Source organism: Bemisia tabaci, chromosome 1, assembly GCF_918797505.1.
Source record: "Bemisia tabaci chromosome 1, PGI_BMITA_v3".
Lineage (NCBI taxonomy): Eukaryota > Metazoa > Arthropoda > Insecta > Hemiptera > Aleyrodidae > Bemisia > Bemisia tabaci.
In genome coordinates this window covers 91,661,348-91,686,134 of record NC_092793.1, presented here as the reverse complement: position 1 = coordinate 91,686,134, position 24,787 = coordinate 91,661,348, and the positions used below count along the sequence as shown (strand labels likewise).

Sequence of the window (24,787 nt, the reverse complement as noted above, 5' to 3'; positions counted from 1 at the left end):
TATGTGTACTGTTTTGTTTGTATTATGTGTACTTATTATGTGTCACTTATTTCGTGATCTGCTCAAATAATCATTGAAAGTAATATTGTGTACCCCGCCTGCCCCTGTCCCAATCCATAGTCATATACATAGTCGCATTCTTTCCTATCTCATTCATTTCACATTACATCATTGGCCTCTAGATATCCAACTCTCTCTCTCTCCCTCTCTCCCCCCACAATCAGCGAGAGTCCTTGCTCTTACGTCACCTACACTGCCTGAGATATGACCACCCCATCGAGATTGGCACCAGATCATTCTTGGCTCGGAAGTTTTTAGAGCTGTTTTAGCGCTAGTTTTGGGTCCCGGTGCCTAGGCCGGCTTCTCATCAGCCTGTTCAAGTTTCTAATACGCACATATGTAGATATTTTCCACGATCCATATTTGTTCCTGCTCTTCTTCAGTCACTGTTTTCACCCGTGCTCCCTCGATCCACAGCACGTTACTGTAGTCTTTCTCCTGTAGTCCGTGAACGTTGCGGACATAGCAGCATGACGGAAAGAAAAGTGGGCACGTGATGGTGGTGAGGACTCCTGTGCTTTGGAGCGCTTTCCCACGGAAGCGGACCCCGCCGCGCCAACTTTAGAAAATCGTAACTCCGAAACAAATCGCCTCCCCAAGATGATTTTGGTCTCACTTTAAGTACGTTAACCGTCAGAGAGGGCTAACACTTGGACAAGTTTTTGCTTATCCGCATACAACTCGCGCTACTAGCAACTATACAGAAATCTGATTTTTGGACTCGTGGAAAATGTTCAATAGGCCCGTTAGTCGGTTGAAATTAGTCCGGCTACAAAAAAAGGAACGTCCCTAGAGTAGGTATTCTACGAATAAGTATTCTCAGGGGTAAAACCTAATAACCATAGAATACCCGTAGACATGTTTTAGACATTCATAGAATACATATGTAAGTAGCCCTATAGCAGGTATATGTTCAGATTATTCTAGGAATACTTAGGGAATACTAGGGGGTAGGTACGCCTCCTGGCCGCTGCACGACTCAGCCCCCCAGGGCGCTTAAGTGCCCTCTGACGTCAACCCATGTTTGGATTTCGAGCTGCGAGTGCGAGTCCAACAAGCAGATGATGATGGAGAGAGACGGCTGCTCATGACAATTTATTCTCGTGGTGGGACACTTAATCAAAATTATGGCCTCGGAGTGAGACTTGGGATTTTTACTCTCCAAACGTACGGTACAAATTCATATTGCAAATCAAAAGGCCTTGTCTCGACGGCGCAACTGTTGAGGAAAACTGGCGCAACTGTTGAAGGAAGGAAGTATCTCAAAAATGTTTCACTTATTATATAAGAGAAACTCTCAAGGTCAGAAACCTGGAACCTCAACAGTTATTTACCTTCGTATTTTGAATTGATAAACGCTGGTTACACGTGAAGCGGGAGTTTATTACGGGTGTTTTATTTCGGAGCGGTTATTACTTAGAAATATTTGTATACATTTCAGTATTAATTTTATATTTTCGTTTGTAGCATATCACTACAGCAAGAAAATAAAATTTTATCGAATATATTTTCTTTTTATCCATATCTGTGTTATGTTATTGTTTTTTGTTTTATACCTGGTCGAAATAACGCAAAATATTCACCTCCCGTTCATAATTATCAGTTCAGTTACCTCAATTGACATCGTTTAACCTAGAAATATTAATGTTGTTCAAATATTCCCGCCTAAAAGTTCCAGGAACACATGCTTGTGCGTCGAGACAGGGAACTTCGGTTGGTGCAACTAGGTGCAACAAACTCGTAACAGTTGCACCTGATTCTCTCAACAGTTGCGCCGTCGAGACAAGGCCAAAGGCAGAGCGATTTACAAAATTCACTCGAACCGTGCTTCAAAATGTATCTTGGTCAAATTTTGTAAATCGATACCCCATGTACTACAGAGGGATGTGTTGCTCAAAAATTCTTAAGAAGTGCCCTAGAATCCGGAAATAACACCGGTCAACATGGGTTCTGCCCTTCGAACCAAACCAATTTTTTTCGATTCCTAGGTGCTAAAGAAGCCCGAAAATGGCCGCATTAACTTCAGGAAAATTGTCTGGTCCTCAGGGCACCGCCATTTTGAATTTTTCAAAATTGAGAAAACCCACGATTAGATTTTTGCAAATATCTCCTCAACGATTCATCTCACCAAAAAAAACAAAAAAAAACAGCGGAAAGAGCATAAAATTTCCTACCGAAATCATTCTCCTTTTGTTTTTTCTCACTAAATTTTTTGGTCGTGAAATTAACGTTTTCTTCAACAATTAGCTTAAAAAAGGCGCATTTTTGCTGATTTTAGGAGAAACTTTGCTTCATACCTCCAGCCACGATTATCTGAGAAAAAAACTGTTATGCTCATTGAAAAGAGTGTAAAATTTATTTCTAGAAAACACATGTCAATAGTTCCCAAACTTGATTTAATCCTGTGAAACATCAGTTTATTAGCTCCGCCCTTAAAATGTGATTTTTTCGACCATTTTCCTTAGGATCACGAAAAAAATAGAAAAAAAACCTAAAGACGTGACCCGAACTGTGTAAAAAGGTGGCAAACTAGTGCTGCAGGGTCCACACTATTTCGAAAACCAAACCAAAAAGTTCCAAAATTTTCAATCGGAGTCAAAAATTTCGAGCTCTAATGAATAACCAGTACGGCAGTACATAACTGAAGGGGAAGAGCGTTCAGCTCAGGCAATTAGCATTAGAATGTTAAGTAGAGGTCACAGCGAGAGATCTATAATTTTGGGTCTTGTTATAGATCTCGTCAGTAGATCACACTCGTCATGTGAACCCAACTGAAAATCTCGCAAAATCCAAGACGGCATCAAAGCTCAAGTTCGAAGTACAAGTTTTGTATTCCAAGACGGAAAGTTTCGCACTGGTAGGTACTCATTAGACCTCAAAATTGTTGACTCTGATTGAAAATTTTTGAACGTTTTGGCTTTTGATCTCACTGCCGAGTGTGATCTACTGACGAGGTCTATAACAAGACCCAAAATTATAGGTTTTGTTTTCAAAATAGTGTGGACCCAGCACTAGTTTGCCACCTTTTTACACAGTTCGGGTCACGTTTTTAGGGTTATTTTCTCTTTTTTTCGTGATTCTAAGGAAAACGGTCGAAAAAATCACATTTCAAGGGCGGAGCTAATAAACTGCTGTTTCGCAGGATTAAATCAAGTTTAAGGACTATTGACATGTGTTATCTAGAAGTAAATTTTACGTTCTTTTCAATGAGCATAACAGTTTTTTTCTCAGATAATCGAGGCTGGAGGTATGAAGCAAAGTCTCTCCTAAAATCAGCATAAATGCGCCTTTTATAAGCTAATTTTTGAAGAAAACGTTAATTTCACGACCAAAAAATTTAGTGAGAAAAAACAAAGGAGAATGATTTCGGTAGGAAATTTTATGCTCTTTCCGCTGGTTTTTTTGTTTTTTTTCGTGAGATGAATCGTGGAGGAGATATTTGCAAAAATCTAATCGTGGGTTTTGTCAATTTTAAAAAATTCAAAATGGCGGCGCCCCAAGGACCAGACAATTTTCCTGAAGTTAATACGGCCATTTTCGGGCTTCTTTAGCACCTAGGAATCGAAAAAAATCGGTTTGGTTCGAAGGACAAACCAAAACCCGAAATTTGTTGTGCTGTGTAATCGATTGATTGATCGAATATCGAATCGTTCTGCAAAGTGCTGAAGCGAAATGAGCCAATAATTTGGAGTTCTTAGAACCTCCTATTTTTTTAATGTTACTTACCTATATTTACAATTTTTCGACGTTAATTACTGACCTGTTCCAAATCAAGCAAGTCCAGGAGTGTGGCATGAACATCATATGGCGTTGTGAGCTTATTAGAATTTCGCTTCAAGTTTTGGTACGCGAGCGGAAATTCATTCTTGAACCATGGCGGAGGAAGGAGAAAGAGAAATGGCATACGCTCCTCAATGCGTCCTTGATAAGTATTTCGGATATCACCCCACCGCAAACCATGGTCAGAGAGTAAAATTATAAAATTGTCCTGCAATAGCCCTGCATTGCTCAGCTTATCGAAAAAGTCCTGTCAGCAAATAAATAATAAATACTGATAGATATACCTACTTTTTCAAATAGGTACACACTGAGAACATTTCATGAGGGTTTTGAATACAACAATTAGATAAAACTGATAGATTAAAAAATGCCCATAAAGTGTGTTCCCCTTTTCTGATGGCAATTCAAGAAGAGGATAAAAAACGACGTAGGTGGAGGTGTGCGATATTTTTTGCCGAGATATTTGCTATCAGTGTTTAGAATATGTCTGTTTTCAGAAAATCGTGTGCGCAGATTGAAAAATCCTAGGGAACCAAACTTGTGATTCTAATGATACGTGGGAGGGGGGGGGGGGGCCTGCCCGCTGAGTAGCCGGAGAGGCTGGTCTGCGACCTTCAATGTCCAAATTCGCAATTTTTCTCGAAAGTCTGGAATGTTGAACATTGTAATCCCAAGTTTAATTCCTTAGGATTTTGTAATCAGCGCACACAATTTTTTGAAAACAGGGCTATTTTAAATTTTGGTCGCAAAAATCTCTGCGAAGAATATTGTAAAGACTGCCATTTTAGCTCAAAAATTTTCTCCTTGTTTTCTTAAAATTGTCATTCGAAAATTTTGAGTTTGGGTCCGCGCAGCAGCCTGGGGGCGCCGCATCCGACATTTGCCCACAAGCAGTTCCTTTCGTCCTAAGAACAGTGTAAAAATTTCATTTGGCTGAAAGCAACCGATCAAATGTTAAAGTGTATGGGGGGAGGGGAGCTGTCGTCCGAAACAGAGACGCTCCAGATTTTCACGTGTCTAATTAGAAGGTCGCTCGGCAACGGATGCACGAGTCGAAACTCGCAAAAATCGTACGTAAAATTAATCAATTGCCTTCCAGCGCGCGACGCCGAACACACAGGATCTCACTCGCACTCTTCCTCGCACCCGTTGTCCTTTACGGAAAAAGCGGCGGCTACCGGCCGTGATATCCCGCGAACCCGCGGGCGGATCGCGAAATCCACCCTTATATGGCCAGTAAAAGGGCGAATCAATTTTGTGAACTGGCTTCCCATGAACAAATTTTCATGGACCATGGGTATGCCTAGAGTCCCTTTATACTAAGAGTCAAGACAACACCCCCTTAAGGAGTCACAAACGGGAATAGAGATTAAACAAATTGAACGTTTTTCGTAATCTTTGATCGGCCCATTCTCAAATTCCTTTCTCCGTTTCTTCTCTCATTACGTTTGTTCCTTGCCGAACCCGTGATGCCTCGGTCCATTCCAGATTATAATCTTTGCAATTGCGGTGAAAAGGTAAATCTTTATTCCCGTTTATGACACAGTGGAGGCCTAAATTACGGTAACCAATCAGAAATGGATTCTCATTGTCTTGACTCTCAGTATGAAGGGACTCTAGGTATGCCAGGAGTCTGAACGCACAAATAAAAGTATAATCTAATAAAATCAGCAAGTCCCTAGTAGCAATGGCTCTAAAAAAAATTTCTCCAAAAAGTTGTCCAAAAAATGTAAAAAACTTGTAAATTTTAAGAGTTCGTAAATTTTTAAGTAAAAAAACTCTTAAAATACTCGTTTCAGGAAACCCTTTTGGGGAATTGTTTTAAGTAAAAAAATAGTGTTATTTTAATTAAAAGAAAACGTAAAATTTACGTAAAAATCAATAAAGTATATCCTCAATTTTTGTGGGCTTTAACTGTTCCTTTTATACTTTTCTATTCACCACTTTTTTTCCTCGTTTTTGCCCGCAGGAAGCAAAAAAAAAATACGGAGATTTTACTTAAATTTACTTAAAATTTACGTAAAAAATTTACTTAAAATTTACTTAAATTTTTTCTTCAAATTCATGTAAAAAAGCCCCAAAAAGGGCTTCCTTATACGAATATTTCAAGAGTTTTTTTTACATAATTTTCAAGTGGTTTTAAAGTAAATTTTAAGAGATCTCTTAAAATTTACGAGTTTTTTAAAACTTTTCTCAACAGCCACTGCTACTAGGGTATTTTTCAAACTTCCTGCCAAAATTGAAACGGTGATGGCGTCTTGTGGATATTGAGTGGTCTGTTACAGAGATTCAAAGTATTATGAAACTTCATAAACTGAAATTTGGTATCCTTTTGCAAACTTAGTATTCCATGAAACGCATATGGAAACAGTAAGATCTTCCTTCAGAAATTTACAAAAATAATTCCAAGAGTAAAAATTCAAAATTCCTGATAGAGTTTTCGGATAATTGTTGCGGGTTGCGTACGTAACCGCTAAAAAATCATTAAAATTTCATGAATCAGCTCTGGCTTTGTAGAGGAAAAGCACAGGTATATCCGTTTTGTTTGCTTCAGTGTTTTGATCTTGAACCCGCAAAAAAAAATTATTTAGAAATTAGAATAGGCACTTTCAACTTACTGCTAGGAAATTTTACATAAGTAATCATTTCAATGTAATCTTAAAACTATTACCTTGAAAATTTGATCACCCAAGCGAGGCAAACATGAATAATCATGGGTGAGGCTTGTTTCCCAGAAGAATCCAAATTTGGGACGTTGAACAGTGGACAAGATTTGAAAAATTTGATCAAGGAGAAACTTCACATTTAGGTCTGAGCCAATGCAAAGCTTTGTATTGGACCCGATACCTGCAGAATGACCCCATACCCTCTGCTTCTCAATATACAGAGGACGTAAGTAGTAATCAGTTGGCTGTTTTTGGAATCCATTTTTCAGATAGTTAAATCCTGAATATGAGAATAAAGGAAATGATAAAAGATTAATTTGTTATATTTGCAGGGACTTTCGATATTTATTGAAGTCTTTCTCACTAAAATATTTCTCCTCTAGCCAGATTTGTAAAATCCGAGTGATGCGTCGTACAACGAGACCATACAGTCACATGTTAAACTGATGCCGAACTATCATTACAACCAATATTTACTCATTAAATGATGTTTGATTTTTTTTTTCTTTCTTTTTTTTCTTTTTTTTCGGTGTGTGCTAAATCTGTAATCTCTTTAGTAAGCGGGTCCTTGTATCACACCCAGTGAAAGGTAAAAGACCGTGCAAATTGAATCACCGCATCACTTTCGGTTTGGCAGTTTCAGCGCAAAATTGTGATGAAATCGTATTAAAATTCCGTCCAATTATCTTGATCATAATTATAAGCTGATGCACGGAATTCGCGTAGCCGCAGCCAAGATTGATGCGTTGCTATAGTTGCCAAATACAGGGTGTCCCAAAAGTCCGCATCCCCCTGGTAACTTTTGAACGGTTGAAAATAGAAAAACGAAACTTTTGGAATGACTCTATCTTAAAGGGGACCATCTTTTATGGGGGTCAAAATTTTTGCCCCTCCCTCGGGGGGGGGGGGGGGAGGCCCCCAACTTCTTTTTTCACATGGTAACTCCTATCTTAAGATACATCATTGGAAAGTACCTTGAAAACTAAGAATTGTTGCGCAAACCGCAGATTAATATCTTAATTTTTGATCGAGTTATGATAGGTCAAAGGTCTAATTTGACCAAGGTCTAATTTGACCTATTTTCAAAATATCATAACTCCGGTTCGAAATATCGTAAAGAAAAAAATAAAACGGGAAAATTTACTTAATTGTGTTCGCTTTTAAGTAAAAATCGCAGAAAGCACTTCAAACTAATTTTAAGGAAGAGTTTGGACCCCCTAATACGTCAATTCAAAGGTCATTCGATTTTCCCGCGAAATAAGCAAATTTCCCCTAACTTTGCCTCAACATTACCTCGGTAAATTCAACATTACGATTTCAAACCCCTTTCAGAAAAAGTTACAAGAAAAAGTAAATTTAAGGTGATTAATTTTGACCGTTTAAATTTCGTTTTTTTTAAAACTTATGTCGAAATTTAGAGACTTTGAAACGTAATGTTGAACCAATTTTGAACTTTCTGAGATAATGTTGAAGCTAAGTTGAGGGAAATTAGCTCATTTCACGGGAAAATCGTATGACCTTTGAACTGACGTATTTGGGGGCTCGAAACCCCCCCCCCCCCCGGTCCCCCTTAAAATTAGTTTGAAGTAATTTCTGTGATTTACACTCAAAAGTCCTTACAACTTGATAAATTTTCCCGTCTTATTTTTTCTCTTTGATAATTTGAACCGGAGTTATGATGTTTTGAAAATAGGTCAAATTTGACCTTTGACCTATCATAACTCGGTCAAAAATTAAGATATAGATCTGCGATTTGCGCCAAAATTCTTAGTTTTTAATGTTCTTTTGAATGATGTACAACAAGGTAGGGGTTGCCATTTGAAAAAAAGTTGGGGGCCCTCCGTCCCCTTGAGGGAGGGGCAAAAATTTTGACCCCCACAAAAGATGGTCCCTTTTGTGACAGAATTATTTCCAGAGTTTCGTTTTTCTCTCTTCAACCGTTCAAAAGTTACCAGGGGGGGGGGGGGGGGTGGTGGTGGTAAGGACTTTTGGGACACCATGTGCAAGTTTTAATGCCGAATAAAAATTCTCAGTTTTCAGAAAATGGACTATAGAAAACAGCATTTTTGGGTGTGGCGCAGCACTACATCATTAAGTTTATGCAAAGACTGCGTCTACTTGAATGTATGATTTGAGAAAAGAGAAGATGAAATAGGATGTTCAACATTCTATTTCCTTCTATACCACACAAAATGGGAAGGAGGGGGGAATGAACATTTTTAAAATTTTGCGAATTATTTTCGAGGCCTTGGTATTATTGGATGATTTTGAATTTATCTCCTGCAGAAATTAGACCTCGAGTAGAACCTAACTCGAGGTTCGACGAAGTCTCTTTCGAATCCATCAAAAATCACAAAAGGTATGAAACAAAACCAAAAAATACGTGGGTTATCCTAAGTTTACTCCTTCCATATCTTCAGAACTAAAAGAGATAAATCAAATCGGTACAAACGAGTTTCTTCCTTATATCCTCAGCTCTCCATTGATCACCAGATATTCAAATTTGAAGCACCGTTTGCCGAAAACATCGATTTTTACGAAAACAACTCCCAGCGAATTCCGTCCACTGAACGGCGCGGCGTGCTGATAGGTATGAGATGCACCGAGAGCTGTGTCACTTAATTTGCCTACTGTCTTCTGGGACTCACGGGGAGTACTTCTCGTCCATTGTCTAGAGGGAAGGTCTACAATTAATGCAACGCGGAATTTTGAAACATTCAGCTCGCTGCGAACAGCATTAAAAAACAAGCAATCTGATCACTTGTCTCCTGGTCCCCTATTCCTTCACGATAAATGCCAGGCCTCACACCGCGAAGGAAACCCAAAATTTGTCACACAAATTTACATAGGAAGTATTACCTCATCCTCCGTAATCTCCAGACCTTGCCCCCGAATGACTGGTATCTTTTTCCGCCGCTGAAGAAACACATAGGGGGACACAAGTTCGAGAACGACCAACAAGTGGTGGAAGCAGTCGATGGCTGGTTCAAAAGTCAACCAAAAGTGTGTTTTGTGAGGACAGCATTAAGGAACTTTAAGGAACTTCAGGCTTGCTATGAAAAGTGCACCAATAAGAACGAAAATTACGTCAAAAAATTATATGGTAAGGTTGTTTAAACATCAATTTTAAAACATTGTAGTGGGTTATTCCTCCGTAACTGTGTAAGGAACGCACCCGATTCAGGTTGCGTAGTTGGTAGCGCAGCGCGTCGTTTGGTGGACGGAACTAACCGATGTTGTTCACGTAAAAAAATCGATTTTCTCGGCAATCAGCGGTGCAAATTTAAAATACCTACTCGGTATCAATAAAAATCTGAGGATATAAAAAGAGGCTTCTTTTTACCGATTTGATTTATCTATTTTGGTTCTGAAGATATGAAAGGGGTAGACGTACTTTTTGGATGACCCTCGTAACACATACAGGGGTTATGAAGGGCGTGAAGGAGCTGATGGGGTCGAAGGGGGGGGGGGGGCGACAATCATCCAAAAACTTACTTTTAGGACATCTTGATGACTTCACATGGTCAAAATAAATATGCGTTTACTGCAGGGGCATTTTGGTATTCCTGATAAGACATTTTCAGAAAAACAAGACATTGCTGGTTCCCAGGTACCACACAATATGCGGTGAATATCCGTACAGTATCCGCGACTTTTGGATATCCAAGAGGTCACACAGCCTATGTTTTGAATATTCTATGGATATCCGTAGAACGTATAGGAAATTGACTCCTTGTGATCCGAATTTCATAGCACCGAAGCCTCCTCCCCCCCCCCCCCCCTCTCTTCAAGGAGCTTAACGGGAAGTCCTAGTCTTACAAGTGCGAAGGTGCTCGATTAGACTGTGAATCGAATATTGCATCTAAATTAAAGAGCACGAACGATTTTGACTGAGTAGGTGGGGGTAAGAGTAGGTAGGTACGCATTTTTTTGTTTTTCCCGTATTTTCGTGACCGAATCAACTTATAAGGCGGGAATAGTGGTCAGGCACCTACGGCAAGCCCTCGCGCACAAATGCCCTGCGTTATCTGAATTTAGAAATAAAATCCATGGCCGTGACGAATTTTTTAAAAAAATTTGAAAATGCGTACTTTTACCCCATTTAATGGGGCAAAAGTACGCAGATGAAATTTTTCTTTTAAAAACATCTCCTGGGCTCCAAATCGCTGTTAAATCCCGGAAAACGACTGAAACTGGTCTCCAAGGATGCCAATAGTGCCTAACCACTTTTACTGTGAAAAAAAACCATAATTCAGTCGCCGCACAAGCTCCCCAAAAAATTTCGAAGTAAATTTTTTTTAAACAGAAAATAAAACAGTTTAATTGCCCAAACTAAACAAAGGAACATAAAAATGTATTAAAATTATGTATTAAGACTAAGTTGCCTACATCTTCTATTTTGAAGTTCCTATACCCCCCCTCCCCCACTACGCCCCACTTTTGGGCGCGTACTTTTGCCCCATTTTGGCTGCGTACTCTTGCCCCATTTGTAAACATTTTACAACATAATTTAAAACTTTGAGCCCAAGGCCCAAGGTGTGAAAACAACCACGGATTATTGAGGTGATTCGATGGACGCCATATTTTGTGTCAGAACGGCATACGATACTTATATCGCATCAATTGGTTCCATGTTTTCAGCTACTCGTCATTTTTCTCCAATTTTGAGATCGCAATTCTGTTGTCAGGAGACCAAAGCACTCACTTACCAATTTTAACAAAGATATTCGACGTAATAAAGGCGTGGTTTCTTCAGAGAGAAAATATCGCATTCGATACTGATATCGAAACTGCCCTCGAATGCGATATTTTCTCTCTAAAAAAACCACGCCTTTATTACGTTGAATTTCTTTGTTGAAATTGGTAAGTGAGTGCTTTAATCTCCTGACAACAGAATTGCGATCTCAAAATTGGAGAAAAATGACGAGTAGCTGAAAAAATAGAACCTATTGATGCGATATATCGCATGCCGTTCTGATACAAAATATGGCGTCCATCGAATCACCTCAAAGCCAACACTATAACACTTTGATACAGTGCCTGTCAGATTTCCTCCATCTACTATTTTACTCACAACAGACAATACAAGACACAGACAAATACTTAAAAAAAATCGATCTTTTTCGCATGAAAAGTGAACTTGCCTCATAATTCCGTCAAAACACATCCACTTCACACAAAACTTCGTCAACAAGTGAAACTCAATGTTGCCAACAATCAACACCCGGTGCCATCATAAATTCAAACAAAGCACGCGAAAAAAGTGAGGTGCGCACTTTTACCCCGTGCGTGCTCTTACCCCCACCTAACCTACCCCTGAAAATTCAGAATCGGTCTATCCTATTGATGAACTCTTAAAGAGAGGGACGGTGCTTCCTTGGTCTCAAAATTGACGTAGATTCTCTGGAAAAAGAGACTGCGATAGGTATTTGACCTCAGAGAGTCTATATTTCCTTGTCCCGAAGCCCCCTCAGGTCTTCGTGGGGAGCGTAAAAAGGATTCATGATCATTAAATTCGGGGTTCCCGCGACCGCATTGGAAATTGGTCGTATTAAAATTGAGGAGTAAAAAAAATGTTAACCTTTTGAGACCGCTATGAGTTTAAAATGGGTCCACTCGACCACCCAACACCCGAAAACGACCACTTTAAACAAAAAGGGTCAGTGTCCCCCTCCCCCACCCCACAAATTGCTTTCAAGTCGCAAACTTGACGGAGATTCTCCAGAATAAGATACCTCCTTACGTAATCGACCCCCACGAATACGAATTGGATGGTCTCGGAGCTCCTCCGACCTCTTGGGGGAGTTTACGGGGGAGGGGGGGCGGGGGTGCTATCATCGAATTTTAAAAATATCCGATAAAAACTTATGAAAAATCTGCATATTCATGCCTGAACGTCACAATGAAAAAGACGTTTTTAAGGAAGAAAAATTATCAAATATTAGCGTCGAACGATCAAAACCGTTCACAAATTAAAAACTCGTCAAAACAGATTTGATTGAAATCTGTATAATATGGTGGAATTGTCTCTAAACCTAGGGTCCCTTTATATCCAGAGCTAAGACATCTCGATTATCAGCTGGCCTGGGCTGGCCATGGTGTCACAAAAGTGTGCACCCCAAACGAACGATATTGAGGGATAAGGATAAGGAGTCCTGCGATGTCTGTCATCCAAAAACAACATCAACAAAACTAGAGTACCTGTATAGCGATAGTATGGACTGATCGCTTCATGGAGGGCTTAGGTCCCAAAAAAGCACCCTTCTAACCAACTTCTAACGCACAAAATTCCAGTGCCAGTCTGCAGATTCCAATTCTAACCAAGATGGCCAAGAATGTACAGAAATGAGCGTTCTTCCGCGAAATTGAGTAAATGTATGCAAAAACCGAGTCAAACACGTGCTTAATAAACGACGGTTCGAAACAATTGTATTAGTAAACCGCTCTGGATAATTGAAATGCAGAGGTTGGCTGCATTTCTGAGCCCTAACTTTATTCGCAGAGGCATCGGTGAAGGCCTGATGGATTTTTGGAGTTTCCCACCTATCTACACTCTCGGTATCCAGATACTCTAAACAAAACTGATCAAAACCTAACCAAAGAAATTGCAATAAAATAAAATTATATTGAATAGTGGATAATTTCTTCATCTATTTTCATTTTGGTGCGATGAAAATAACAATTCACTCTTGATAAACCACAATTTGGTTATAATTTCATTATTTTTGTTCCCATTCGAGATACCACCTTCTTGGTGCACTCATTTGTGACTTCATGAGCGAGAACCAATCAGAATTGGATTATTTTAGGCCACTTTCAGCCTAACCAATAGTCAGATGTCGTAACTCTGGGTATAAAGGGACTCTATCTAAACCTCGAAGCGTCCGTCTCGGACTCGCGCTCATTATTTTCATTCTTTGCTCGTCTTCGATGAGTCAGTAGCTCTTCTAGTCATCTAGGCTCCACAGCAACGCCGAAATCTTCCTCGCAGCCCGCGTCTTTCAAATCGTCGGCCTGACTCAGCTGTTTAACGCCACGCCATGCATCCTCCAGAGAGAGAAAAGTTTTGATTTTTAACCGTTAGGAGAAGAGAAGGCGTCATTCGCCTCTTAGATGCCCTAGTGAGACTTGCTGTGCTGTTCCTAGGGGTTCCTAGTACGAATATATTAACACTTTTTCGAAGAGTTTTTGAAACATGTTTTAAATGGTCAATTCTACAACATACCGTAGGTATTGTCTTACTTCAGTGATGTTTTTCATATTCTTAATTCAGTACCCGGATTTTATAATTTTTACCTGTTTGAAAATATTAAATGGCTTGATTAATAATCATATCATCCTTTCTTTTTATTATTAAGTTGGTATCACCTGCATTCATTAGGTACTACGGATAAAAACGCACGACACATTTTTTCACAGAAGCCGGTCACGCAGGTTCTATTGGAAAGTTCAGATAATTCCCTAGGTTACATGAAATAAATTTTCTGAAATTAGCAGAGGCATTTATTGAACCATTCTCCCATTGAAAATTAAACTGCCAGATTAAATGAGGCACTCAGTAACTAGCTGCTTAAGCTTAATGTTATGAATAAAAATGTAGAAATTTATACTTAGGTATTTGTTATTTTTAAAAATGGTTGAGCTTCAGGTTTATCTCCCTTTAAAATATTTAGAGTATTGTAAATTTTCAAATTGCCAGAAGTATTCTCACATGTCACGGAATGATGGGGAAATGATACCCAAAATTAACAATGTATCAGTTTGAGTAATAAAGGTAATGTAAAAACCCAACGATCCAAAGGAGAGGGCGCCTAGCACTTCCAGGGGGGAGCGGCCAGGAAGGCACCTCCAAGTGTGTATGAAGCACACGGGTTTTTAGAACTGGTAACGATATTTCGACCGTTGAATATACGGATGTTTCGTGGAAGTTACCGAATCATCGAAAATCGAATATCCATAGGATATCTGCGGATATTCTGTGAATACGGATATCCTAAACATAGGCTGTGTGGCCACCTGGATATCTGTTTTTCCTCTCGGATATCCATAGAACATTCTATGAATATCCGTGTGCTATCTGGGTTACTTAAAACTTGTCACGATCAAGTGAACAAAGATCAAATTGCTGATTTTATCCTTTTTGATCAGAAGAAGCAACTGGTTAAAACCACACAATTGTGTTTGTTCGTCGATTTCCCCCCTAAATGTAAGTATCTAGGTGTAGGTACACATTTTGTATTCAATTTGATGCTTTCAATATTCTAGTTTCTTTTTTAAATGTAAGGAACTATACGATATTACAGTTCAATTCGTTTAATTTTATTTTATTTGTGAACAGAAAATACCAGTTTTAAGAGGGAAAAAAAGTTAAAAGACGGTTGTTTATGAAATTCGCAGCTAACAGCACGAAGACAAATTATGGTATCCCGTTCAGTCCTTTAACTGAGCGATATTTTTGCTATCCAGCCACTTCTACGGGCCTAGGAAGTAGGAAAGATGAGGCTACACTTAGTTAAGAAAACTTGGAATTCGAAGACGGGAACCAACAGCTTTTGAGAGGTACACAAATTAAAATTTTAAACAACACATCCAACTGCACCTACCACTAATAGAAGGTTCATCTTCAACGAAGGCAGTGATGAAGCCTTTCGATCGGTATTCTTTCCAAACAAATGGGCAGTTGTCAAAAAATGAGGACTTGTTTGGCCAACAGCTACTCTTGATCTCACCCTCTGAGAGTCCTAAGACCAGAGGAATCAAGTTGGGAAAGGTATTGTCCCCCACCTGTAAATTAAAGATTCTTACGTCAGCTCCTTATTGACACACATTTCCCGGAACAAAATATACAAAAAAAATGGATACTGTACGCACATAAATCATTAAAAGTAAACTCATATTAATAATGCATCATTTTACAACATTATATCATAATTCTTCTTCTTTTCTTTTATTATCTCATTTTTTCTTTTCAAAAGTCCGGGATTTTTAGCTTTTAAAATTTTAAGAGTTAAGGATTAAGGCAAGGAGAGGGCCCGAGACTTGCGTCCTCAACATGCTTTGGGCTCCTGAAACCGGGAGAAATCTTGTGAAATTAAAGAGGTTAGGCCTTGTCTCAACGGCGCAACTGTTAAAGGAAGGAGGTGTTGCAAAAATGTTTAACTTATATAAGTGAAACTTTCAATGTCAGAAACCTGGAGCTGGGTACGCACTAGAACGTTTTTGACGAACGAACCGAATGAGCAGCCACGACAGACTGCTCGAGTTGTGCGGCAAGTGCGAACGGGTCTACGAACGGCTCGAGCGTTTCTCCCGCATGAGCGGAACGAACCGAATAACATCGAAAGCTTTTGATGTTATTCGGATCGTTCCCGCATTTTCCAGCCACGAACCGCTGATTTTTACCGCTCAAAGTGCATCAGTTGACCTCTTGGTTAAGATGGAGAGGCATCAAGTGGCAGCCGGTGCTTTTATAATTATACTAGCCGTTCTGGGCGCGCTTCGCGCGCCCGTCACGCCTAGCCGGGGGCTACGCCCCCTGGACCCCCGGTCACTCGCTGCGCGAGTGACATTCGGCTCGCTTCGCGAGCCGATTTTGTAGTAGTTGCAAATTTTTTATCACTATATTTTGAAGATTTCATAGAAAACATTATGAAATTCTCACTCCACAATTAACTTGTAGAATAATAATGGCAGGGCAAGAAATAGACTATATCTTATGGACGGTTCCCACTTAGTAAAAACGGCCAACACCACGAGAAGGTGAGGAACCATTGTTAGTCACTTTTTTTTTTTTTTTTTTTTTTTTTTTTTTTTTTTTTTTTACTTTTCTGAAAAAATTTACTGAAATTTTAGTTGCGTCCCCTAAAAGGAAACACGGAGAAAAAAATTTTGTGCATGGAACCCGAAGCTGAGATCATATGGATCTCTGAAGTTTTCGGATCACGCATCCGAAAAGTTAAGGTCCATCTGCCGAAGTTCGGGTCAGACAATTGAAGTAGTTCGGTATATACCGAAGGTTTCAGGTCACACATCTGAAGTACTCGGTGCATACCGAAGTGTTTCAGATTTCTGACCCGAATTTCGGCAGCTGGACCTCAAGTTTTAAGAGATTCATATGATCTCAACGTCGGGTCCCATGCACGAAGTTTTTTCTCCGTGTGAGTATTAATATAAATTTCAACACAGTCAAACACAGTAGAGAACCAAGGAAATCACAGTAGAACAGAGAAAAAATACCGTCGAATAAATAAAGAAAACTATTATCGAAGAAATTCTAATTATTTGGAAGTAATTCGCTGGCGTAATCAATGCGTAGCTGCGTATAGGAGCATGAGCGAGATTTATCATCAACTGACCGCTGGCCGGAGTGGCCGGTAGGTACCTGGGCGGTCGAGCGACAATACGTAAAAGCGGTGGCATGGTTTCATTGACAGAGGAGTGGGGAACGGTTAGACGTAGGGGAAAGGTTCAGGCTGAACCGTTCAGCACAGCAGCGCAGCGTCAGTCACCGGGTGGGGAAGAGAGTCCGGGAGGGGACACTTCCCCTCGAGTGAAATAGAAAAAGGCAGAATCCTTCGAAGTTTATATTAATGATGATTCAAGTTTTTAAAAAAGAAGAAAAAATTTCTCCCGCGCTTTTGGATGAGAAAGTTATATAGAGTGCGTGAAAATAATTAGCTCGTGAGGGATATGGATTTCTTCCACTTTCAAAATTTTGTGCGCATGAGTTCAGTTGATTTTAAGAAACTGCTCTTCATAATTGGGTCGAAAATTACGAAGCAGGTGACCAACTTCCGTGAACCAATCCCGGAATCCAACCGACTAGCAGTCACACTGAGATTCCTAGCAATAGGGGACTCATAGGTACACAAGTTTGCAGTACTTGACAAAAATCTCAAAGCAACAAATCAGCGAAAAAGTCATCCAATAGAACGATCATCTTCGCGCTCGCGGCGTTCCCGCGAAAAAAGATCGGATCGTTCTGTTCCTCGCGTTTCCGTGTCTGAACATGTCGAATACGTGCTCAAACTGCTTGCACCGTTCGGCTCGTTCTGTTCGTTCGTCAAAAACGCTCTAGTGCGTACCCAGCTTGGAACCTCGAACTGTTGTTTACCTTCGGGTTCTGAATTGATTTACGCTGATTACGCGTGAAGCGGAAGTTTACTACGGGTTTTGGCATTTCTGAGCGGTTATTATTTAGAAATATTTGTATACATTTCAATATCAATGTAATATTTTCGTTTGTAGCATATCACTACAGCAGGAAAATAAAATTTTATCGAATATATTTTCTTTCCATCCATATCTGTGTTATTTTGTTGTTTTTTGTTTTATACCTGGTCGAAATAACGCCAAATATTCATGTACCGTTCATAATTATCAGTTAAGTTACCTCAGTTGACATCGTTTAATCTAAAAAAATTAATGTTGTTCAAATATTCCAGCCTAAAAGTTCCTGGAACTTTTAGGCGGGAATATTTGAACGGCTGGAATTCATTCTTTTGTTAATAGATACTGACGAGTATCGATACCGGAAACCACCATTGCCCTTGTAGCAACGGTTCGTGAAAAACTCGTAAAAAAAATGTAAAGAACTTGTGCATTTCATTAACACATAAAAAACTCGTAAAAAAGTTGTAAAAGAAAGAAGTTTTTTACAAGTTTTCGTTTTTATGTAAGAAACTCGTAAAAAACTTGTAAATAACTCATAAAATTTACTTTTTATTTACAAGTCAGCTTTCAAAATTTTGACTCGTAAAAAACTCGTAAAAAACTTGTAAATAACTCATAAAATTTACTTTTTATTTACAAGTCAGCTTTCAAAATTTTGACTCGTAAAAAACTCGTAAAAAACTTGTAAATAACTCATAAAATTTACTTTTTATTTACAAGTCAGTTATCAAAATTTTGACTCGTAAAAAACTCGTAAAATACCTGTAAATAACTCATAAAATTTACTTTTTATTTACAAGTCAGTTTTCAAAATTTTGACTCGTGAAAAACTTGTAAAATACTTGTGAATAACTCATAAAATTTACTTTTTCTGAAAATCTGACCAAAAATACGAGTTTCTCGTCGTAAAGTACCCACGGATACCGAGTTTCACGAAAATCGAGCGAACAGGAGCTGACTTAGCATTTTAGGCCACGGCCGCCATCTTGGATTTTGAAATTTTGAAAATCTGACCAAAAATACGAGTTTCCCGTCGAAAAGTACCCACGGATACAGAGTTTCACGAAAATCGAACGAACAGGAGCTGACTTAGCATTTGAGGCCACGGCCGCCATCTTGGATTTTGAAATTTTGAAAATCTGACCAAAAATTCGAGTTTCCCGTCGAAAAGTACCCCCGGAAACCGAGTTTCACGAAAATCGAGCGAACAGGAGCTGACTTAGCATTTTAGGCCACGGCCGCCATCTTGGATTTTGAAATTTTGAAAATCTGACCAAAAATTCGAGTTTTCCCGTCGAAAAGTACCCCCGGTCAGAAAGTTTCAAGTAAATCCGTCGATAAATACCCCCTAAAACCTGAAATTTCATCTATAATGCTGTGACGTCACGCAACAGGATTGAACCTGTTGAAATCTCGGTACAGTAGCTTTATATAATTCAAACTTTCTAGGTATTTTAAAGGACAAAATACGAGGGCTGAAAAATAACTTTACGGATGAAACTTAGAAAGTTTTAGTTTCGAAAAGGTTTAAGTGCTCTGAATGAAGTAATAAGGACGAAGAACAAGCTGCATAACTACTAGTCGCTCCTAGAAGGGTTTGTAGGGATATTTCGACCTCGCTCTTCATCAGCACTTAGCTCAGTTGGTAGAGCGCTCGGCTGTGAATCCAGTCGCCGCGCGCCGTGGGTTCGAATCTCCACAGGTCCGCTCGAGATTTTACGCCGCATCATCTCTCGATTGGTAAGTCAAAGTGTTTAGTGTGTGTCTCTTGTCTCTCTAATTAACTTGTGTAATACTTGTATGAACTGAATAAACCACTAAATAGTTGATGATGCGTGAAAAGAAAACTTGTACTCTTCACAAGTAGAGTGCGCTCCTGATCAATTTTTGGTATTATCTAACATGAGTTTCTCACTTATTTTTCATATGCTTTTTACGTAAAAAACTCGTGAAATGATTCCCAATTCGTCAACTGGGAACTTTTTTTTACGAGTTCTTTACGAGTTCTGTATATGTTGCGCATCTTCATTTCACAATGTTTTCAATTTTTTTTTACAAGTTTTTCACGATCCGTTGCTACAAGGGTGTTCCTTGTAAAATCGGGAAAAATCGATAAAACGAATGGATGCATCGATTCCGTGACGTGAAAATATAATTCTATATTAAAAAATTGTATATTATCGATGGGCTGAACATGCGTGAACAACGATTAGAAGCCCGCGACAACATCAATTCAACAAGAAAACGGCAGAAAATAGATCGGATTAGAAGAAATAGATCGGATTTGCCAACCCCCCCCCCCCCCCCCTCCGAAACTCGGAAACCGTTCCTACGCGCATATTGAATTTTTTCTGTGAGCTTCAGGTCATTATAAGCTTCCACTTCAAAGTCGGTGCGATGGCCGAATCGACGGCCCAGAAAGCAGGCCATTTTGGTAGAGCTTCCTGGAGAATTTGAGAACTTTTCGGTTTCGATGGGTAATTCCAGGTCTCCATAATTTAACATGTTGCTAAAATCTATGGTTTTAGTGATTGAGTACTTAATCTAACCGTATTCAAGAAACCTAGGCATTATAACTATCGAGGCGATTCATTTTCAGTGATATAACGGGACTTACCATCGGTAAGTTGCCCCTTTTAGCCCTAAAATATTTAAGTTGACTTTGTTTTCCAGGAGCTCGACAGAATATTTTTCTTCTTGGCTTAAATAACCCGGCAGACACTCTACTTCATAAATCTGAAGTGTCATTGCTTTTGATTTGTCAAAAAATTTAAATTCGTTCAGGCAAACCGTGCGGGGAGAATGTTAGGAAAAATCGGCGAAATCGCACGATATGGCCACTTTGAGGGGTTTTTTTTCTGAGTTTTGTGGCTTCTATTCCTTTTTTATATTTTGATAGGAATCTACAGCCATCTATAGACAGAAGAGGTTATATTCAAGCTAAGAAGGATTTGAAGGAATATGAATGTAGAATAGGACTTTTTTAAGGTTTTTAGAGAGTTAGGTGGGTAGATAGTAAAAGTAAGAGTCTCCTACACCAGCTTCACGCTAAGAGGCTCGACATAGCGACTAATAAGAAAATTATTGACTGAGCCATGGAGAACATACCAAGTGAACAATCAGGACAAGTTGTTTGGTAGGGCATAGACGGGTTGTATGGACTATTGGATTGGTGAAACGATTTTTTAGGAGTTTAAAACACTACACAAGAGTAAAATTTAAGATTCTAAAAAATTTAAAAAACTTTTAAGACAATTTTTGAACCACTCACTTGCATAAAATCTTCTTTTCACGGAAGCGGACGCGTTTCGGAGGTTACCTGCCCTCCATCATCGGCGCGACTGGTCAATTCCAATCAGCTGATTTCGGTCCCGGATTATTTCCCGTCCCTCCATCGTTGTCACATCTCGAGTGTATTGTTGTAAACAGTCTGTTATTTACTCCCGTTAGATCCGTATTAAAAATGTTGTTCTTATTTTGGTACATGTAAATACTTTCCCATATGTCTAGTTTATTTTTCTCAGTGACTTTTCTTAGCAGTTTCGGTTCAAACGATATTTCGTGTCCTTCTTCCCAGTAGTGTAGAGCTACTGCTGATTTCTCTGTTTGTCTATTTCTAACACATCTTTTATGTTCTTGGGCTCTTACTTTCAGTGAACGGCTGGTCTGTCCTATGTAGAATTTATTGCATTCTGTACAGTTAATTTGGTAAATACCTTTCTCCTCGTTGTCAGGTCTTCTGTTTTCAAAGGAGAAATCAAGAAATTGAATGAAAAAGTGAAGCAGAGAACCCTAAATAAGGAAACATCAAAGCTAAATATAGAGAAAGCCGAGATGAAGTTTAAGAAATTCTCATACCATCCGAAATATGCCCCAGCTTTTCGTAGGATTTTTGAGAAGTTCAACATAAAACTAAGCTTCACCAATAGGTTCAATGTTGCCCAACAATTTAGCAGGAAGATTGAAAACAGAAGACCTGACAACGAGGAGAAAGGTATTTACCAAATTAACTGTACAGAATGCAATAAATTCTACATAGGACAGACCAGCCGTTCACTGAAAGTAAGAGCCCAAGAACATAAAAGATGTGTTAGAAATAGACAAACAGAGAAATCAGCAGTAGCTCTACACTACTGGGAAGAAGGACACGAAATATCGTTTGAACCGAAACTGCTAAGAAAAGTCACTGAGAAAAATAAACTAGACATATGGGAAAGTATTTACATGTACCAAAATAAGAACAACATTTTTAATACGGATCTAACGGGAGTAAATAACAGACTGTTTACAACAATACACTCGAGATGTGACAACGATGGAGGGACGGGAAATAATCCGGGACCGAAATCAGCTGATTGGAATTGACCAGTCGCGCCGATAATGGAGGGCAGGTAACCTCCGAAACGCGTCCGCTTCCGTATTGGATTGGACTAGTGGAAATTTTAGCAGTTGAATCACATATTGCAGAAAGGGCACTATTGCAGAAATGTTAACTGTTCAGAAAATGCAAAAAACTGATTTGAGTATGCTATAAGCTTTTGGAAAAAAAATTTTCGAGGTTTTCTTTTGTCCCCCAAGTAGACTGACAATTTCCATAAAAAATTTTTACATGATACTCTCTCTGGGTTGTAAATAATGACACTTGAAGGAAGAGCATTAGTGCCCTTTCTGTAATACATGGGGAAAGGAGCCATAAAGAGTGATAGAATTAAGCCAGAAAATTATTTTAGCTCTTGTTTTTTATCTCAAATGTAGGTATGGCAATGATGCATGTCTATAGCGAAAGTTGGAAATTGTATATTTCCATTGCAACGTTTCAAAATTTCTGCTCTCTTTTTATACTATTTTTTTAAAGAGAACTAATAGAGATTTTCCCATGAAATTTTCAGAAAACAATCTTGATGGTGTGAAGAAAATTTACACAAAATTTCAATAGAGAATACTTAAGAACAAAAAAAAGAAGACGAAATAAAATTGGCAATGTCGCAATTGATGGTGTGCGATTTCGAACTTTCACCATGTGGTTTGCCCACAGCTATGTAAATTTTGAAAAATATTTCTGGCTTATTTCAAGTCAAGAAATTTAAAAAAAAAAAAAAAAATGTATCCTTTGAAGTTTAATAGCGTAGTATTCTTCTACCTACTTCCTCATCCAACCTATTAAGGGCTCCTCTCACTTCCTACCCTCAAGGTTCAATTCTCACTCCTTTCATTTTCAGCGTGAGTGAAGCGTGTAGCGTGATCACTGTCGTTTCGAGACGCAAAACTAACCTCTCAATCGTATCAAAACAAAACAAACGACGAGTTGCCGCTGCCGATGCGCGCGCACCCAGTGGGCATGTACTGCAGAAACGGCACTATATTGCTGCAACAGTGCCCTTTCTGCTCTACGTGAGGAACTTAACCCCTGTCAAAAACACATAAAAAATGCGAATATAGTGCCCTGTCTGCACTGCAGGATGTGTCTACATATACTAATGCGAAAACCGCAAAAATCTCAATTTCGAAAAAAATGTCGATTGTGCCCTTTCTGTAATAGCTGATTCAGTTATGGATTAGGACGGTTAAAGGGATATGTTGTTGGTAGTTAGGAAGTTATTTATTGTTTTATATTTTCTTAGGGAGGGTTTATGCAATAATGAAGCTATATTGTAGGGGGGAAATATTTTGTATTTTTTAAGTCTTGGAACATTTTTTCTCTGTTTTTTAATTTTCCGCATTGGAAGAGGATATGGTTTAGATCGCCTAACAGGCCACATTCACACTTATCGGACTCTTTGAGGTTTAAGCGTTTAAGGTGAGTTGGGAATAGACCATGACCTATACGTAATCTTATGAAGTTCTTAATAGAGGATCTATTCCAATGGAATTTGTGGAACCATGGTTTTATAGAGATTTTTGGTTGGATTAATTCTAGTTTTTGCCCTTTCCAAGTGCAGGCATTCCATTCTAAGTTCCATTCTTTGAGCATATTCATCTTTATTACTGGTAGCAATTGTTTGTAATGAAGTTTATTGTTGATTTTATTAGCTAGTGGGAGGATTTTTGTTAGGGCATCTGCTTTTTCGTTGCCAGGAATGCCAACATGACTGGGTATCCATAGTAGATGGATATTTTTGTTTTGATTATTGAAAAGGAGCCTTTTAGTGTTCAATAAAGTAGGAGTTCGATTATTTTACGATTTAGAAGGGTAGTTAAAACGCTTTTAGAATCAGAGCATTTAAGGAGATTCTTGATATTATTATTTTTAATAATGTATTTCACGGCTTCTTCTATGGCTACAGCTTCAGCATCAAAAATTGTAGAATATTCAGAGAGTCTAAATAGTTTGAAAAAGTCATTTATTGTAAAGACAGCAGTTACATACGTATCTGTTTTCGCTCCATATGTGAATATTTGTGTCAATTGATTGTACTTAGTATTGACGTGGACTCGGAATTTGTTACGAATTATGGATTGATTTTCAATTTCGTTTTTTTTAATATTTAGAAAGTCGTTTGATGGTTGGAAGTATTGGAATTTAAGGTCTTGGCATAATGAAGGTGGTAAGCTCACCTTAGCAATCTCATTCTCGTATATTTTTAATGTAAGCCATCTATGGATAATTAGAGGGAATTGTTTATTTGACCACCAGTGGCTATTAAGGACAGACATTTCCAAGAGTTTGAGGTCATTAAAAATCGAATTATTTTCATAGCTCATAGCTTTTATAATTAGCTTATCTTTTAGGTAGTTGAACCTATGTTGGATAGTGGGGATTGCTGATTCCGCGTTAAGGTTATTAGTAGGTGATGAATTTAGAGCACTTAGAACTTATCTGATACACTGGTTTTGTATTTTATTGGTTTTATCTAAAATTTCATAGTTATTGCAGTAGACTGCGATGCCATAATCTATTATTGGTCTTATCATGCTAAGGTATAATAGTCTAGAAACATTTTGATTGACACCCCATGCCGCTCCATTTAGGTATGATAGAATATTTAAATTCGTCTCTACTTTTTCTTTAATAAATTTAAGGTGGGAGTGCCATTTCATTTTATTATTAAATATAAGGCCAAGATATTTAGCATTTGATGAGATAGGAATGTTGGTATCATTACGTTTAA

At 38.7% G+C, this 24,787-nt stretch overlaps 1 protein-coding gene across 5 annotated transcripts in view; it reads right to left on the bottom strand.

Annotated features, from left to right (window-relative positions):
* LOC109040428 (uncharacterized) overlaps positions 1 to 24,787 on the bottom strand; it is a 57,675-nt gene that overhangs the window by 6,856 nt on the left and 26,032 nt on the right. For all 5 annotated transcript variants that reach the window (XM_019056366.2, XM_072306506.1, XM_019056365.2 and 2 more), the window contains 3 exons: positions 15,110 to 15,290; positions 6,512 to 6,786; positions 3,821 to 4,087 (listed from right to left, as the gene is read on the bottom strand). In XM_019056366.2, coding sequence (XP_018911911.1) covers positions 3,821 to 4,087; positions 6,512 to 6,786; positions 15,110 to 15,290 — 723 coding nt within the window. The remainder of the gene's footprint in view (positions 1 to 3,820; positions 4,088 to 6,511; positions 6,787 to 15,109; positions 15,291 to 24,787) is intronic.